The sequence below is a fragment of the Lottia gigantea genome (assembly GCF_000327385.1).
Source record: "Lottia gigantea unplaced genomic scaffold LOTGIsca_51, whole genome shotgun sequence".
Lineage (NCBI taxonomy): Eukaryota > Metazoa > Mollusca > Gastropoda > Lottiidae > Lottia > Lottia gigantea.
Window position 1 is genome coordinate 118573 of NW_008709752.1, and position 18700 is coordinate 137272.

The 18700-nt window shown below is 30.6% G+C and overlaps 3 protein-coding genes across 3 annotated transcripts; 1 reads left to right on the top strand and 2 right to left on the bottom strand.

The window, feature by feature from the left end:
• Positions 1-5630: 5630 nt before the first annotated feature.
• On the bottom strand, positions 5631-5975 carry LOTGIDRAFT_86709 (hypothetical protein; the record flags this gene model as incomplete). The annotated part of the gene is made up of 1 exon (XM_009062342.1): positions 5631-5975. A coding segment is annotated over one exon (345 nt), but the record flags the coding sequence as incomplete, so codon positions are not given.
• A 1687-nt stretch (positions 5976-7662) lies between these two features.
• Positions 7663-12739, top strand: LOTGIDRAFT_219074 (hypothetical protein). Its single transcript, XM_009062353.1, has 15 exons — positions 7663-7706; positions 8078-8119; positions 8399-8520; positions 8853-8918; positions 9161-9257; positions 9476-9579; positions 9845-9920; positions 10088-10182; positions 10346-10392; positions 10651-10751; positions 11079-11152; positions 11365-11490; positions 11700-11769; positions 12032-12088; positions 12276-12739. The coding sequence occupies exons 1-15, from the start codon at positions 7671-7673 to the stop codon at positions 12363-12365; spliced, it is 1203 nt and encodes a 400-aa protein (XP_009060601.1). The 5' UTR covers positions 7663-7670; the 3' UTR covers positions 12366-12739.
• A 2013-nt stretch (positions 12740-14752) lies between these two features.
• On the bottom strand, positions 14753-16771 carry LOTGIDRAFT_125726 (hypothetical protein; the record flags this gene model as incomplete). The annotated part of the gene is made up of 5 exons (XM_009062354.1): positions 14753-14850; positions 15196-15298; positions 15637-15797; positions 16167-16283; positions 16666-16771. The coding sequence occupies 5 exons, from the start codon at positions 16769-16771 to the stop codon at positions 14753-14755; spliced, it is 585 nt and encodes a 194-aa protein (XP_009060602.1).
• Positions 16772-18700: the final 1929 nt, after the last annotated feature.

Here is an 18700-nt window from a genome sequence, read left to right on the forward strand (position 1 = left end):
CAAAACAAACATTTATTAGATAGAAAATAAACAAAACAAAACAAACATAAACAAAACAAAACAAACATAAACAAAACAAAACATACATTTATTAGATAGAAAATAAACAAAACAAAACAAACATAAATAAAACAAAACAAACATAAATAAAACAAAACATACATTTATTAGATAGAAAATAAACAAAACAAAACAAACATAAACAAAACAAAACAAACATAAATAAAGCAAAACAAACATTTATTAGATAGAAAATAAACAAAACAAACAAACATAAATAAAACAAAACAAACATAAATAAAACAAAACAAACATTTATTAGATAGAAAATAAACAAAACAAAACAAACATAAATATAACAAAACAAACATTTATTAGATAGAAAATAAACAAAACAAACAAACATAAATAAAACAAAACATACATAAATAAAACAAAACAAACATTTATTAGATAGAAAATAAACAAAACAAACATTTATTAGATAGAAAATAAACAAAACAAAACAAACATAAATATAACAAAACATACATTTATTAGATAGAAAATAAACAAAACAAACAAACATAAATAAAACAAAACAATCATAAATAAAACAAAACAAACATTTATTTGATAGAAAAAATAAACAAAACAAAACAAACTTTATTAAATAGAAAACAAATAAAACAAAAAGTAAAACAAAACAAGTAATTATTAACTAGAGATTTAACAGGTTGTACAAAAGAAATAACAAATTAAAATATCAATGATATTATGAATGAGAAGCAATAACAAAAATAACAACCATAACTAAAAAAAAGATAACAATATTTTAAAGGGACAAATGCACCATCTTTTTGACCATCTGTACCTTAGTCTCAGAAATTGGAATTATTCTTAGCTAAGTCAATCAGTAATAGTGTTAACAGCTCAACGTAAAAATTTGAGCCAAGTTAAAAAAATGACTTGCCTTTTCTTGAGACACTGCCATATATAGAAAAGACATATTTTTGAAGAAATTATGCGATTTTCGTACAATTCTAGTAGGCTACTTCTGAAGACAATTCATATATTTTTCTCTAGACTCAAATCAACCCCAGAAAATGGTAACACTGTCCCTTTACAAATATAAAAAGCAAATGCCAAAATATAGCCTTTAAATTGGCTAATTTGGCTACTTTAAAGAAAACGTATCGCTTAGCCCTCTATTAATTAAAAACATGTTAATCAACCAGGGATATAAACTTGGAAAGATTTTTTAAGAAAGTTACTAGGATTGGTGACATCTTTTTCAATCTGTGACAACATTCTAGGTGGTGGGGGTCGGGGAGGAGGAACAGCAGACGATCTCTTAATATTCTTAAACCTGAAAATATAATCAGAATATATCTTATTACATGAAAGTAATTATGCTTTTCGTATCATTTCAAATCAGAATCCTCCAAAGGTTGAATTGTTCCAACACTCCAAGAAGAATTTGTGCGCTGGGTTTAGGCCTTCTGGATAGTGATTGTTTAAGATAGTGGACCACAGCCATATACGCCCACCACGGCATGCGGATGGTTAGTATTCAAGATTTTGGGGCAAGGCAATAACTCTGCTTCTAATGGTCGAAAATAGCTCAAATTCGAACTTCATCTTCGTTTTATGAATATTTGATTCCATCGAAAAATCTAGTTTATAGAGCGTTTACAAGCAAATGTTGACGGACGGACTGACCGACGTCAGGGGTGCCGACAATATACGTCCACATAGAGAGACACCCCAGCTTGACAAGCTCTTTGAGGGTAAAAAGTACTCGCAATTATACAGTTACTTACTTTGTTCTTTTAGCTTCATCAGAATCTGTAGATAAAGTGGGACCAAGATCACCGAAGGAATAAGATTTAGTAGCAAATGACTTCCGTTTCTCTTCAGCACTCTCTGATATAGGGGTGTTTAACGAGGATGTACTCCCACTGCGATCTCTCCACAGTTCCTCAGAAGCTGCCAGCTGGTCATCAGCTGATAAGGTAGATGTTGTTTCTATTGAAACAGGGGTACCCACGGAATCCTGTTTTAATGTACTCTGAGAGTCTGGAAGAGCATATCTTAGATTCACCTTCATCATCTCACTGAACTGAAATCAGACAAATATCAACATTGTTGATCAATATGTTTAGATCATGTTGATGGCAGTTTTGAAAACCAACTTATGGAAGTACTGGTTGTGGCATCACAAGGTTTATTTATGGTATAATCTTCAACTATTTGAAAGTGTTATATACAAATCTGCAAAATTCATTATGTGTATGATGTATCATGTAGTGCCTGTAATATCATATTTCAGTCTATCGTCACACCTCCTACCAAAATATACAAACTTCAGTGAAACAATTAAAGTGATGTCAAGCAGTCAAGGTGTTAGACATAGTTTGTAACATCTTGACATTGCAGTCATACCATTACATTCACATGCAGTTATCAATACAACATATAATTACTGAATTAACAAACCTCAAATATTCCCGGTTCTAGGATTTCAAAGGAAACAGGAACTGGTATAGAACTACCTTTAGGACATGCACTGTTAATAAAAGCAAGCTATGTTAGTTAGTTATATAAGATATCTAGTGTTTGAACTATAACAATCAAAGCTGTGGATTCTCTGCTAAAATTATTAGCATTGATATGAATCGTTGTATATTATACATCGTAAAGGCAAAAAATTCAAAGTTGTCAAATAGTAGAAAGTTTTTACACTCAATAATATATTGTCTCCAAGACAGTTCACTTTATAAACCTTGTTTCAACACAAATTACAACTCAACCAACAGCCATGACAATAACTTAGTTAGTACTAATAAAGGTTAAATATATCAGCTCTGTTCTAGATTCTTATAGTTCCTGAGTCTTGAGTAATGAAAACTAGATTTTGAGTTTTTGTTTATATTAACATTAAGTCCACAGAACAATTTAATTTGTTACCATAATACAGAATATATTGTGATATCATATCATGTTATCAGGATTAAAAAAAATAGTAGATAATACTAAGAGGGGATAAATAACTAGAAGAATATTATCAATTCATGATTTCCATGGTCAATGCATTGTCATTATAATAATTTATTAGTGATGAGAATATCATTTTACTAGATCAAAGGTGAGATGGTTAATAGGTTGTGCACTCTCTAGATGACTATAACCTTACCCCACATAGACATCAGGATCATGACATATAACAGCTCTATTCATCATCTCTAGTTTCTCTATAGTTTTATTGTTTACACCTAGAATATAACAAACACTGGTAATGAATATACATCCAACTAGAAATGAAATTAAATGGAGATTTATGTCTTACTTTTCTACATCTGATTAGGCAAATGAAAATAAGAAAATCAGCTACAGTTGTAGAGGCATATGTCTTAGTTTCTGTACCTTTTTGAGCAAATGACAATGGGAAACACTACTCTGTGTACACTGAGAGAAATTTTGCGATATTATGTTATAATTGAACAGCAATGTCAGTTTGCCTCCTCTAAATTTTGTCAATTTTCATGTGTCAAGGCCCAAGGGATCTTTATAACAAGGATGTTAAAATATTTTTTACCAGATCAGGCATCTTTTATCTTTACATAATACTTATAGCATCTAGCAATCAAAATTGTTAATTTCTCCCTTAGATTTCTCTTAAGTTGGAAGACATAAACCAGACCATACCTAGATGTTGAGCCTGTAGTAACTGTTGTTTCAAGTTCCAGTAAAGTTTCATACTTAAAAAATCCTGTAGTTTATTCACTATGTTGTAAGTCAGAGTAAAACTGAAAGTATATTACAGATAATATTTATCACACAGTGTTTATTCATCAGTTAATCAGTTTAAACATTCTGCTGAAAGGGTGAGGATGTTTATATCAGTGAACAATGGAAGCGTGTATAAAATAACATTCTTGTATAATCATAAAATATAATGTTTCTAGTTGATAGTCAGGTACAAATGAAATGAAATGAATGGAGTTTTACGTCCTACTTTTCTGCACCATGTGGGCTAATGAAGACGGGATAGGCAGGTACAGATATCAAAAATAATAAATTTGCCCACACTTGATGAATTAATAATGAAGCACTTGTGTCCACAATGAATATATTGTCCAAAAAATTCATTGCACAATTTTATGTATACTTTATCTCATTGACACAACCTTGATATCCCCTCATACTTATAATTTCCTAATTCGTATTGTGTTTCTTTTGGCAGGGTCATTAATTCTTACCTTTTACCCACAATAATATCTTCTGTACAGTTTATAGAGATGATAAAAGGTGCGTATTGTATACTGTATTTAGGTAATCTGTAAACAGAAAATGAATAGTTTACTATCTCTGGATGTGATGTCAAAGATATTGGAACTAATTGTGTTTTGAATATTTGTAGAAATCCATGCAAAGTATATTCCTATTTAGAAGATTCTAATTCAGATTTTTAAATGTACCTATATCAACAGCATACAAACATATAACTCTAGTTTCATAGTCTTAAACAAATCTGCACCTTCTTCTCTTCTAATAGCTTACAACGATATGACATCGAATCAGATGAAATAAATATATCTCTACCTGTATACTGTTAACACATCGTTAGATGATGAATTGTGACGCCATTTTAATTGACATTTAAAATATAACTCCTAAAAAATAAACAGTTATAATCAGGGTCAAGTATTAATGTGACTGCTACATGTTAAAGGGGAAATGTTAAAAAGGCCAGGTCTAAGAACATTTTAATATTATCATTTGGACAATCATTTTTCAGCAATCTGTGCTTGAAAAAATGTCAAGTTTGGAAATATATGGAAGGAGTTGGCTCCAAGTTGATGCCTCCTTGTATTAATTTCTTACTTACCATTTCAGCTATATTAGAGTGTGGTGTTTGAGATGTTAAGGTAAATATACAGGAGATCTCTTCCTCTGGTAATAGAGTAACAGGTAGTTGATTAGAGCCTAGTCTAATACATCTTACAGTAGATGATATATTCTCTTTATATCTGTAATATACAGGGACCAAAATAAACAGGATCAAACTGAACTTAGATATAATACTGATATACTACCCATTTTTAAACAAATACAATATGGTCCATATCATAACATACTTTTAAATGAACTTCTATAGTATTTTCATTTTGAATCAAAACTAACTGTATAAAAAGAAAAATGTGTAATTTCTAAGTTACCCTGCCAAGTCTGTCATATGAATCTGACTGAAAATTTTATTTCTTTATTGCTGTGTTACAGACATACAGTTGACTTTGGATTGACTCTTTAAAGCACTGGATGTGCATACAAAATTATAAATCTAATTGAATTGAATTCTTTTAAACTAAAATGGCAATCTTAATCACAAAACTTGTATGGTTTAGTAAGGGCATTACTCTTATAATTGAATTGTGTGGAAAATCATCAAAAATTGTATTAATGCATTTTAATAATATTTTGTATGAAACTGACCAAAGAGCATTAATACAGACAGTACCAGTTCTGATTACTTACCTATTTTCATCTGATGAATTAGACTCAGTACTATTTTCATCTATACTATTAAATTTACTGGCAGTATTTAATATATTGATATCTAATAACTCCATCTTCTCATTACTTTTATTACAGACTGAAATATGAAACATAACATTACTCTTATTACACACTGAAATATCAAACATAACATTACTTATATTACACACTGAAATATCAAACATAACACTACTTTTATTACACACTGAAATATCAAACATAACATTACTTTTATTACACACTGAAATATCAAACATAACACTACTTTTATTACACACTGAAATATCAAACATAACATTACTTATATTACACACTGAAATATCAAACATAACACTACTTTTATTACACACTGAAATATCAAACATAACATTACTTTTATTACACACTGAAATATCAAACATAACATTACTTATATTACACACTGAAATATCAAACATAACACTGAGATATAGTGCCCTAGATATAACTAGATATCAACCACTAAATAGTTTATCAAGGCTAATATTTACGAATATACACAAAATGGTTTAAGAATAAAATGCACAAACCTTGAGTTAATAAAAGATGTTTTTCACCAGTTGAAGTTATTCTACTTTTAAACACTGGAGGATTTCTTACATTTAATGTTTTACTCACTGAAATATATATATATATAGTTTCTGTTTATCAACTAATTGCTTAAATATCGTCTGATAGATCCCATTTTCAGTAAAAATTCCCATAAAAAATATGACCATATTAAGAGAGCAGTGAACACCCACTAGAATCTAAAAATCTAAGAAGAACTAACATTTTTTGTATATGACAATCAGTTGTTGTACAAATAGCAACTTTGAATACAACCCTAAAAGTTTATACCTGTTTTCTGATGAACGGTATTCTTCCTCAATAATTCTAATGTAGGATTATCCAGGTGGAAATCTTTCTTAGCTAATTGATCTGGTGTTGGGTCAGGTTGAGCTGAGAACATCCAGGCTGTAACTGTCAACTCTGCTTTATTAACCAAACCCTCTACATTATCTAGAGTGGCTTGTAGTGGATATAGATAATGGGTATCATCTAGAAAATAGGCTTTGTCTACCTGCAAATAAGATCCAAAATTTAGATCAAATTATTGTATGATTGCGATGGTCTAGAAATCATTTTGACCAATCTTATTATTTATAAATTCAACTAACAGCAAATCAGGATCTGGGTCCCATTCCTCAGGATTTATTGTAGGTGAGGAATTTTACATTGAGAAATACCAGACTTGCAATAGAGTTGATCACAATATTTTTAGGGAAGCCTTGCCCTGACTTTTTGGAATTCAAGAATGAAAAGATTAAATACCTTTTCATGATCATATTCAGATCTAAAGGAATCAGAAGCTAATGTGACAGCCACAGGACAGGGAACAAATAGGCTGCCTGATCCACCCATCGCCTTCTTAGGTGACTTCTGTTTCAGTCTGTTTGTGTCATCGATTATTGAGAATTTGGCTGTGGCTGCAAATTGAGAAACCCGGTTTTTCCAATCTAATCCAAGAGCAGGACTTTTGGCAACAACTGCACATAGAGCTACAGTTTCTCCCAGGTATATGTTCTTTCTTTCTGGGTAGTTATTGATATTTGCAGCATTTGGGTTAATGTTATTTGGAAAAATAATCTGCAAATTTTGTAAAACATCTTCGTTCTCCTCCATGTTGTTTTCCAGATAACGCCTAAAACATAATTATGGATTCTATTTCTTCAAAAAAATTAAATTATCTTTTTATTTGATGATTCGTGGACAACAAGACAATCACAAATTACATTTAAATTTCGTTCATTCTCTGTTTTTCAGTTTTTATTTAAGGCTAATCATTTCAAAATTTGATAGATTACAAAATTATATTTGAGATTAACCAAGTGCATTAATAAAAATTATTGCTCATTGCTTCAGCATAAAATCTAAAACATTGGTCCAAAAATGAAAATAAGATCAATATACTTTGAATGATCATCCAGTTTTTAATATTTGTGTTTTCTATGGTATAAATTATGGATTCTATTCGTATCTATCTAAATATATCCATGTCTGTGGCTATCACTGTGAAACAATGATGCAATTTTTGGACTGTAGAATATTAAAGGGAGAGAACTCTTTGCAAAATGGCGCATCTTTCACTTTCTTCGTACCTTCAAATGGTAATTTATCTAATTTATCAGTTAAATTCAGTCTAAATGACTGCCAAAACTACTCTGAAAGGAGTGGATGTTGTGGGATAGATATGGGATTGATAATCGATATGGTTTCAATTCCACAACTGCTTATAATAAACAGAACATCAAGTCAGCCCCCCCCCCCCCCCCCCTCACCCAATCAATTTTTGTTTTGTTCCATTCTTTATGAGTTAGAGCATGTCCTTTTTATGATTTAAACCTAATCAGATAAATTGAAAAAAGATTTTTTGAAGCTGGATTTCTAACCATGGTCTTAAGCTATATAAAAAAAAAGTTGTTCGAGCTGTAGGCTACGGCACTGTTTTACACACTGATTTGTTTTGTTATGTTTTCAGCTAGAAGATGCTATTCAAAGAGGCAATGGTATCAAAGTTTCTGTAAGTCCCAGATCATTGGTTAATAGTAAGACTAGTTGGGGTGTTAACTGTGCATTATAGTGCCAATAATAACTTTAACTTAAGTTTAAGACTTATGAAATAATATTTTTATGATACTTTTAACTTGGGGTACATTCACCGAATTTGACATAACACATTCATTTGCAACTCATTTTTTTCAATCAATTACAGTAGCGGTAACCTATTAGATACACCAAAACTACAACAAATAAATTAAATATCAATATTTTATCATAAAACTTTCTTTGTGATTTTCAGGAATTACTATCATTTAAACATGCTCATGTAGCTAACCCCAGACTACAACTAGAGGAACCAGAATCTCAGTGTCAGAGGTTTTTTCATCCACCATATGATGAACTAGTCTCAGCCCATTTAAGGTACATATATCTTTACCTAATGTAATTTTCTTAAAATGGATCGTAAAGTTGAAAGTGCTGTCAGACATGGTTTGTCAATCCTTACATTTACTTCTGTAGTCTACAAAGTTTTTTTGATTATCTAAATGTGTTTGCAAGTTGAAACATCAAATAGATGTTATAAGCTTTGAATTTCATTAATAATCTCAGTTTATTTTTGTAGGGTTATTATTAAATGTGTATGTGCATACATCAAATATAATTTTTCAATGTCGCTAATTTGTTTTCTGACTTTTGATTACAGTATATGAAATTATTTTTGATGTATTAAATGGGTGTTTGATATATTACAGGTGTTGTTGGTGTGTATCTAATCTTGATTTTATACAAGCTTCTACTTGCCAGGCCTCAGTTGTACAATATCCTTTAATATAGAACTTCTAGTTCTTACTTGGGGACTACATCTTCCTAATACAGTTGATTGAATTGAGTTATTGGATGGAATCTTTAGATATATTTGATCAAAATAATTCAAGTCTATGGATATTTATATTATTTCCACACTTCTTAATAAACACTTCTTTTGAAACCAAAGTTTTGATATAAAAAATATAAAATGTCTAACTTAAGTTTTAACTTATATTTCTTAACCCCACCCTACAACATTCACCAAGATATTTCAGAGTCAGAAAGAAGAGAATTGGTGTTTACCTGTTATGTATGCTGTTTGTTTAGATCTTAGATTGTTTGCTAATAGTGTAAGTTTAGCTTCTGAGTATTATTTTCTACATTCTTATTGATGCAGGGTTTTGTATCTTAAAGATTTAAGAGATATAGGAAACTATTCAACTGCTGAGCAACATACATAGTGTGTGCTATTTCTAGAAACAATATTAAGATTTTGAATGACATTTGTTATTGTCTTGCATTGATATCACTTGTCCATATAGTATGATATTGTTTATTGTGTCTGTAGGCTGACATACAAGCTGTAAATAAGAGAAAAGGTAAACCAGGAGAAAACCTAGAGAAAGCAGCAGAATTATTGATGGGATGTTTTAGAGTTTGTGCTAGTGATAAGTAAGCTGTTTTTTTTATTTGAAAAAATAATTAAGTGAAATCTACAATTTAATGTTTGCACTCCTGCTTCTGAACAGATTTGGGTTTTGATTGACAAATCCAGATGAACTGTTTTAGAAATAAGCTTCTGTTCCAGTACCATAATCCATTGATGCTACTTACTTTGTGAGCTCTGAAGACTTGTCAGGTTGAGTTAAAAAAAATTGAATCTAAATTGATTATACTGTATTCAGAATGTTTGTCATACTGGGGTATTTATTTTCAGTCGAGCAGCAATAGATGACTCTAAAAAATGGGGAATGTTAAATCTAGTGAATCAATTATTTAAGATATATTTTAAGGTTTGTAACTATCTTTTAACAATATGTCATCTTTCGCAAACTTTTATTTTTCAAAATTTTATTTATTTAAGTAGATTTCATGAAATTTAATTGTTGTGCAGCTCTTGTAATATTTATGACTTTCTGCACATAAGGTTATACTCATGCATATATATATATATTTATAGATAAATAAACTTCACCTATGTAAACCTCTAGTACGAGCTATTGACAGTTTACCAATTAAAGATCAATTTTCACTCTCACAACTTATCACATTCAGGTTGGTACTTTCAATATCATTACCATTTAGCTTGTTGGCAATCTGACAGTTTTAAATTACTAAGGAAGAAATGATGTTCAGTCAGTATGTAAGATAGATCTTATGTTTGAATTACTATTGATTATCTCTTATGTGGTTTTAAATTTCTTTTATGTATTTCCAGATATTATGTAGGAAGAAAGGCCATGTTTGACAGTGACTTTAAAAGTGGTAAGTATATTATACCTCTATTGTACATTTAGCTCGCAATCAGTGTCCGTCATATCTGTCTAAAGTTTCCAACAGCCTTGCTGTCAAAACAAGTGGTGTACAAGTACTTTAATGCTACTAATGACTTCATATGTTATATATTATATTCATTTATGTCATAAACTGCAGAGCTGAAGTTTTTAGTTGTTTATTTCTTTAAGCAAGACATCCGTAGTTTATTCTCACATCTTTTAGCTGAATATAATATTTTATTTCTAGCTGAAGACTATTTAACATTCGCATTTCAACATTGTCATCATAGAAGTAAGAAGAATAAAAGATTGATATTGATATATCTTATACCAGTTAAAATGTTACTGGTAAGATACTGATAAAGATAATATATAATTCATACATAAATCTTTTCAACAAATAAATATGTAGTTTACATATATGTTAAGTCTTTCTGACTGTGATACCACCAATATATATATAAATAGAATTTTTTTAACAATCAAGTATTTTCAACACCCTTGAATTCTTACAGAACTGTAGAGAGACTACATTATATGTATGCACTATTTTATTGATTGATTTTATTTTGTTATTCTCTGTAATACCTTGATTTATTGATTGATAGATTTTATTTTGATATTGTCTGTAATTAATACCTTGATTTATTGATTGATTGATTTGCCATGTTTCAGGGTCACATGCCGAAAGTAACATTATTAAAGAAATATGATTTAACACAGTTTGTAGAGGTTGTGAAAGCTGTCAGGTTGGTGTTCTTTTTAAATCATTTGATAAAGATCTTAATATTAATTCCTGTTAGAAATAAACATAATATATTGTAAATGATATGTTAGATTTGGAAGGGTAAAAATTATTCAGTGTCAATATATTATTCTGTATTCAAGCACAATCTCAGCATTGTTTTAAGAGAATCCACATTTTGCTGTTATCACTTATTTTGTCAATTAATTTTTTCAGCACTGGTAATCTATTACAGTTAAATGAAGCTCTAGAGACAAATGAAGCTTTCTTTATTAAATGTGGAATTTATTTAATTCTAGAAAAATTAAAAGTTATCACATACAGGAATTTATTCAAAAAAGTGTAAGTAACAGTTTGATTTGTTTGGACTATGCACCTCTTTTATACCCTTCTACAATTATTTGGTTTGTCAACTCAGATGGTCCACATAGCTAATATTGTTTGCTTAATATATTTATTTATCAACAGCCGATTTATTCTACAGCAGCCCAAATTATAAAAGAAAACAACAATTTTTTCACCATTTTAGTCTCATGTCTTTTTATTTTCAGGTATTTAATATATGACAAAAATCATTTAATACCAATAGAGACATTAACATCAGTTCTTAAAATGATGGAGGTATGTACGGTAGTAGACTGATTTATTATTGTTTGTCTTATTTATGCTTGTTCAATGATATGAAGGGTGTAATTTATTGAGGACATCTGATAATGATAATCACAAATGGATGTGATTCATAATATGTTGCTTTAACATTAGCTACAAATAACTTTTTATTTAGAATGAAAAATTGTGTACATTTAAAGCATCAAAAGTGTTAGTTTTCCCTGATTTCAACCTCTTGATATGTTCTATGTAATTATGAGTTTATGTTTTATAGGTAGAAGATGTTGATGATGATGAAACAGCCTGTATTGTAGCCAATCTTATTTATGAGGTAGGATTAGGTCTGATTTTCTAGCAAAGAAAGAACACAAGAAGGTTCAAAGAAATACTTTGATACAGACTGAAATGTTCTCCTACTGGTCACTTCTTTTCAAGATAAATCAATTCCCGAAAAAGTTTTGTTTTGATTGGTGTTCATTTTTCAATGTTCAAATGTAAAATTCTCTTTGTTTTTTCAGAACAAGATAAAGGGCTATATTTCACATCAACATAAAAAACTGGTCGTCAGCAAACAAAATCCATTTCCTCAGTTATCAACCGTTTTATAGTCTAGATCTTCCAGTCTGCCAACATAATCATTTCCACAGCCAACTCATCATTTATAGTCAAGAACAATCAGTCTGTAAACAGAATTATTTTCACTGTTTAATAGTCAAGAACAATCAGTCAGCTACCTACTGTTTTAGAGTGATATTATTATTATGTAGTCTATAAAGACAGCGAAGGAATAGTTGGCATTTCATCATGAATTGGCAAATTCAGCGGTGTAGTTATTTTTTTTCAGTCATCAAATAGCCAGAGACCTCTCAGAAATATAAGTTCAGAAGACACAAACTTTATATTTTGTATTTGTGAAATGTATTTTTTTGTAAATATCATTGAAAATTACATATTAGGAAGAGAAACATTGATCATAAATTGTATTGTGCCCTTTTTTATTTACCAAAACAAAGTGGAAATTTTCTACCAACTTATTATACTTATTACGCAATATTATCATTTTAAATACAACAACTTAAAAACGTACCTTGGAATGTTTGTAAGAATTTATTGCACATAACAAGAAACAGTCATTTTAACCAAACAAGGCTTCAAAATTTACAGCTTGTACTGCCAAAATATACAATAAACTTAAAGTTTTTACATATTATACAGAAATACAGTATAATTACAATTAACATTAATATACACAGACAGGATCCATCAAAGCAAATATATTTGGAATTTTCAGGTCAATGTGATATAGTCATCTCAATTTTTGCTTCACTAGTCATATTCTTGCGGTTACCTTCTGGGAAATATAAAATTTGTTGCTTCAAATTGTGCTCAGAAGTTGTGTTTTCTTCTAGAGAACTGGGGTAGCTTAAATTAAAATCGAGATTACGTCATATCATGACTTGTGACGTTTTAATGTTGAGCAACCAATCAGAATTATATAAAGCATGCGATATAATTATTATGTAAATAAAGTATAATTCTCTCTAGAGAGCAATCCTCTGTACTGATTTTCCAAATACCGAAAGTTATTACATTATGATACACAAAGACATTATGACATCACATCGATAATACCTAGACTTATTATGACATGAGACTCTTTATTTTCTCAAAACAAACTCAGTCACTTGTTTTTTCTATGTTGTCATGATAACTTTTAATAGTATAAGGTAAAAATCTTATCAGATCATGAATGAGAAGTGTTTTAACCTGCTGAAAAAACAGGAAACGAAACACAAGGGTTTACATTTTAAAGGGACAGATGCACCAAGATATTCAAGACTCAAATCAATCCCCCAAAATGGTGCATCTGGCTGACTGTTAATTGTGAAGGTTATTACATGTTATATAACATTAAATACATATGCATCAAAAACTAATCTGAAATTCAATAAAAAATATAATGTTTTGTATTTCAATAATGATTATAATTCGGCTCTGTATGATATTAATACAGTATAAAACAAAAAACCATTTGAAAATTAACAATGAGATACTTCAATCGGAAAATATTCTAATACATGTACTTAAGTGTTACAATCAATGAAAAGATTCTCCTCAGTGAACAATTTTGGTCAGTTTGGTAGATGTTGGTTAAAATAGGTTAAACCTAATTTTTCATCTTTTTTTGTCACGCAGAAAACAGTTTTAGTTCAAAAATCCAAGACAAGACAAGAAACAGATCTTTAAATAGAAGTCAGCAAGTTTCTGGGTGATTGAGAAACAACAACAATCAAGACAATAATATTACCAATGTAGGAAGACAGTAATATAAACTAGACAGATATAATGAAAGCTTGCTATTATTACATTATAATTCATTGATACTGACATTCAGAATGAATTCAAGAAATCAATAACCTTGTTCATTTTTATTGATCTGAAATTTTATCTGATGTAAAATAATAAAAACAATTTCTGTGGATCAAATTATTTTTTTGTTTCCCTAGATTTTATTTTTGTTCATCACAAACATTTTATTTAAGAGCAAATTTGGCCATAGGTATAGTGGAACAAGTACAGTAATCAAATATTTAATCTTTCTTTTCCATATTTAACAATTCTCTCTACAATTTGATTTGGTTCACTGTTCACCACCACTTTAAAATAATCATTTTGATCAAAACTAGTATTCTTGCTCCTCTATATTTCAAAATGTCTTACTGCAGTTCCACAGGCTTTCCTCATAACTATCAATGCAACATAGGCCTATGAAAAAACCCAACACCTTGTGATGGGTTTTTTCCAATGAAATAATGCCCTATACACATCAAAACACTATGTCATTACAATAAGTTGGATACATTGTAAGGAAGATGTGCCATCATGGTATGGGTCAATGATGTCACATTATGGGGTCAATGTCACCACTCATTCTGGGCTGATATTAAGAAGCTATGATAAGTTAAGATATAAACAGCTAGAGAGATATCTACAATCACAGTAATGACTGTTCTATCATTATACTATCATAACCATCAGGTGGAGTGTGATAAAACTTCTCAAACTGAACATCTAATACAGCTCCATCATCAACTGAAATAGAAGACAATTTCAAACTTATTAACTGGAGTGTTGTCAAAAACTAAAACAAAATTAATTTACATCCTTCACCTTTGCAATGTATGAGCTTTTGATCAGAGTTTCACATCTTTCTCTTCTGCATGACTGCATTGAACTTGTAACTTTCAGGAAGTCCACAAAGACTTTATTTGATTTGAGCTCTACATAAAATAATGTAACTGGTGCTCATCTTTCTCAAACACTTTAGAGGTTTTTCTATTAGAGATGTCAAGTATTTCTAGTCATATAGGATTTGGATAGACAACAATGTACAAAATATCTCTTTTGAATCCAATTAACTTTACAATCATAACCTACCATAGAAGATAGGGAATGCTGTTCCTTTAATACCAGTTACAGATTTCTCTGTTACTTCACCATTAATATAAAACTTTAAATCTATATGATCAAAACTTAGACCCTGAAATAGGCAGAGAATAGATACTATAGATTGTTTGAATGGCATTTAGCAATTGTGAGTACAATATATAGACACAGCTTTATGGAACAACAATTACTGGTTAAAGTTTTATGCAACGTTATTACATATACCATAGTAGATTTAGACTCAAAAGCATCAACCAGTATGTTCTTAACAGAAAGTCTATTATCACCTTTACTGTTCTCTCAAAGGAATAACTGTATTAATATAGAGATTTCGCTGCATTGAGAACTAAGTCTTTCATTACTTGGGTCCTTTGAGAATTTAAAACATTGAAAGTTTTCAACACAATTTAACTGTAAATGATTCATAATTACCACTATATCTCCTTCTTGTGGAACTGGTGATAATTTATTTAGAACTTGTTTATTATGGACTAATTCTCCAGTATGTCGTAATACCCAGGATTCAGCATCTTCACCTATTGGTACCTTGTTAACGTCTGTATTCTGTGTGGCTAACCCTACACCCCATATACCTAGAATTCAAATGACATTGCCACTCGTTAATCATTAAAATTGATAAAATAGCATTGTATCTTAGTTATTCTAAGGCAAGTCTAGTGATCATTGATTTACACTTCAAATCAATTGATCTGAAACAGAAAGAATATCAAACTAAACATCCTGAACAGCTTATAATCAGACTAAATCTGAAGCTACCATTATAAGGAACTTCTTAGCTCAGATCAATTGTGTATTTATTAATAAATAAAATAACTTCCTAACTACCTGAACAAAATATAATCAAACTCATGTTTAAGAATTGGGTGAAACACCAAAGTGATATCCATGGTTTTGTCTAACATTCAGCCCATGTTATTCCTATGTATCAACTGTCAGCTTACCTGTACTTTGAATTTTGATTTCAAAATAAGCTTTATTTTGTAGAATAGGAGCATTGGCAAGGGCTGCCCCAGTTCCACAAATTCTTTTACCATTTTTCACTATAACTACATCATTGCCTGAAATAGGATTGTAATATTGATATCAAAGTATCTTAGCGATAATATATAATGTAGAGACAAAACTGATTGCTTGCGTTACCGTTGTTAGTGGGTTGGATACATTGTCATTGTTGACAATGAAGTCACAGTATGTAATGCCATCTGTGTAAGCTTACAGTATTTATGGAAATCAGGCATAAGCTAGTTAAAAATAAAGAATGATTTTATTACGTCAGGGTTTATTGTGTTGACAATAATGAAATATTTTCTCATTAGTGTGAAAATTAAATGCAATGAATGGCAATATTTGATGAAAGATTCAGCTGTTTATGTTTTTTAAAATAAAATTGTAAGCAGCCGAATAACTCAATGCTTATGGATCTAAAACATAAAGCCTTACCCATATGTGATGTATCTAACTTGACAACGGGTAACTCTTTAAGTGGAACATGGCCTGGCCCAAAAAGAGAGTTTGTACACCGAAAACAGCAAAAACACGAAGCCATCTTTGTTTTCTTGGGAAATACCCGGATATGACGTAAAAATAAGGGAATCCTAAAAAAATATTCTAAAAATAGACTTTAAACACAGTTCTTCCCCTTTCATTCAACATTGCATTAACCATCACGGCGTGTACAAAACACAAAGAACAAACTGCAAAACGTTAATTTGTCATCTACCAACCAAACTGCAAAATCATAATTATAAAACATTTCGCTTGGCCTATTAGTCTCACCAAGTCAATAAGCCAAAAAGTTATATCTGACTATGGAAATATCAAAATATTTAAGCCTATGCATACCGCCTAGATAGTCACAAACCTGCGAGATCCTGTTAACATTTTACGAGGGATGCTTCAAGAACCCATTGTTAATATTCTATATTCCAATCATCTGACTGGTCAATCACTTATGGAACAGGGTCCAAGAGCCAATGCATAAATAGCACCTTTCCTCTCGTGCGACCCCAATCCACTCCTGACCCAAAATGCTTTGATGAGAACCCTGTCAGACACTCCATTTACAGCTATTCAAATATGTATCGTAATACATACGGGGATAATATTGTCTGTCAGTGGCTCACCTAGATACGTAGGGACTTAAGTTGGTTGCTCCCTCCTCCTCCGGGAAATTTCTATCCCGAATTTTGTTCTGGGGTTTGGAGTACCTTATGGGTGGGTGCCCGTGGACTTTAGTTCACCCATCTAATGATTCAAAGAAACGACAAAACGATCAAAGTATAAAACAGTTCTCCAGAATCCAGCCTCACTTCCTCACAATTCTCAGAGTATCATCTTTCAATGTCACGTGATATGTAATTTGGATATTAAGAGGCCCGTCCCCCGAGGGAGTGAAGTGTTTGTTGACGTATCAATCCGCCTCATAAAATAACAATGAGTATTTTGTAAGCCAATTAATTTGGTTCTGTATTAAAACGGGTATTGATCTCAATCTTCGACACGCAAAATACGTCCAATTTTACATTCCAGATTAATGGTGGTGTTGATACTGAAACTGTAACTCTGATGGAAAACAATCCGGTCATTGTGTCGAGTCGCATTGCAGAGTGTCATTTCAAATTCGATCCTCCAAAGTAAGATTCAATATCCCATTTTGTTATTTCTCTTTTATTAAATGTTAATAATGTGAATTTTATTATTTTCCTTACCCGTATCACCTTCAATATGTAAATCTGACGTCTGATTCTTATACACCATGGAATGGTACTTAGTAAGTTCTAACAACTTTTTCCAAATCCTTTTACAAATTGTTATAAAATATGTTTTAATTCAATTCTTCTACAGAGAGTATTGTTTGAACTAACTAACGGAAGTGACGTTTGCTATATTGGCAAACCATATCTCCCCTGATTCATGTTCACATCAAAAAGTCTGCATTATTGATATTATTTCAATATTTAATGGCCGGCTTGAATTTAATTACCCGCTAAACTGAGGTACAATTTTAATTCTTGATATAATGTGCGGATAAACGAGTCTTTCGAGATTATATTTGGACTATAAATTACGATGACGTTTAGACTGTGTTCAATCAGCTATCGGAACTTGTTCTCATGATTCCGTTCATTCTCTCTCACGAGAAGAAGAGGTTCTACTTATCAGATACCAGAATAAAGATGGCTTTCAACACGCAACATTTTTTCATTCTGGAAATACATTCTAACATCTTTTAATTACCTTTTACACATGGATCGTGCTATAATCTACACGTGCAAAACATGTGACTTGAACACGAATTACATTCACACGACTTTTAGTTTTCTGTCAGCTCTATTGAATAGTTGATGTCAAAATTAAGGTGCTGTCAGGTGTCTTTAAAGAAAACAAAACTGACCCAACAACCAGTAATAAGCTTAATGGAAAAGATAAAAAATAATTTTGTTTCAATAAAAGAGAGTTTAATAGACCAATTATA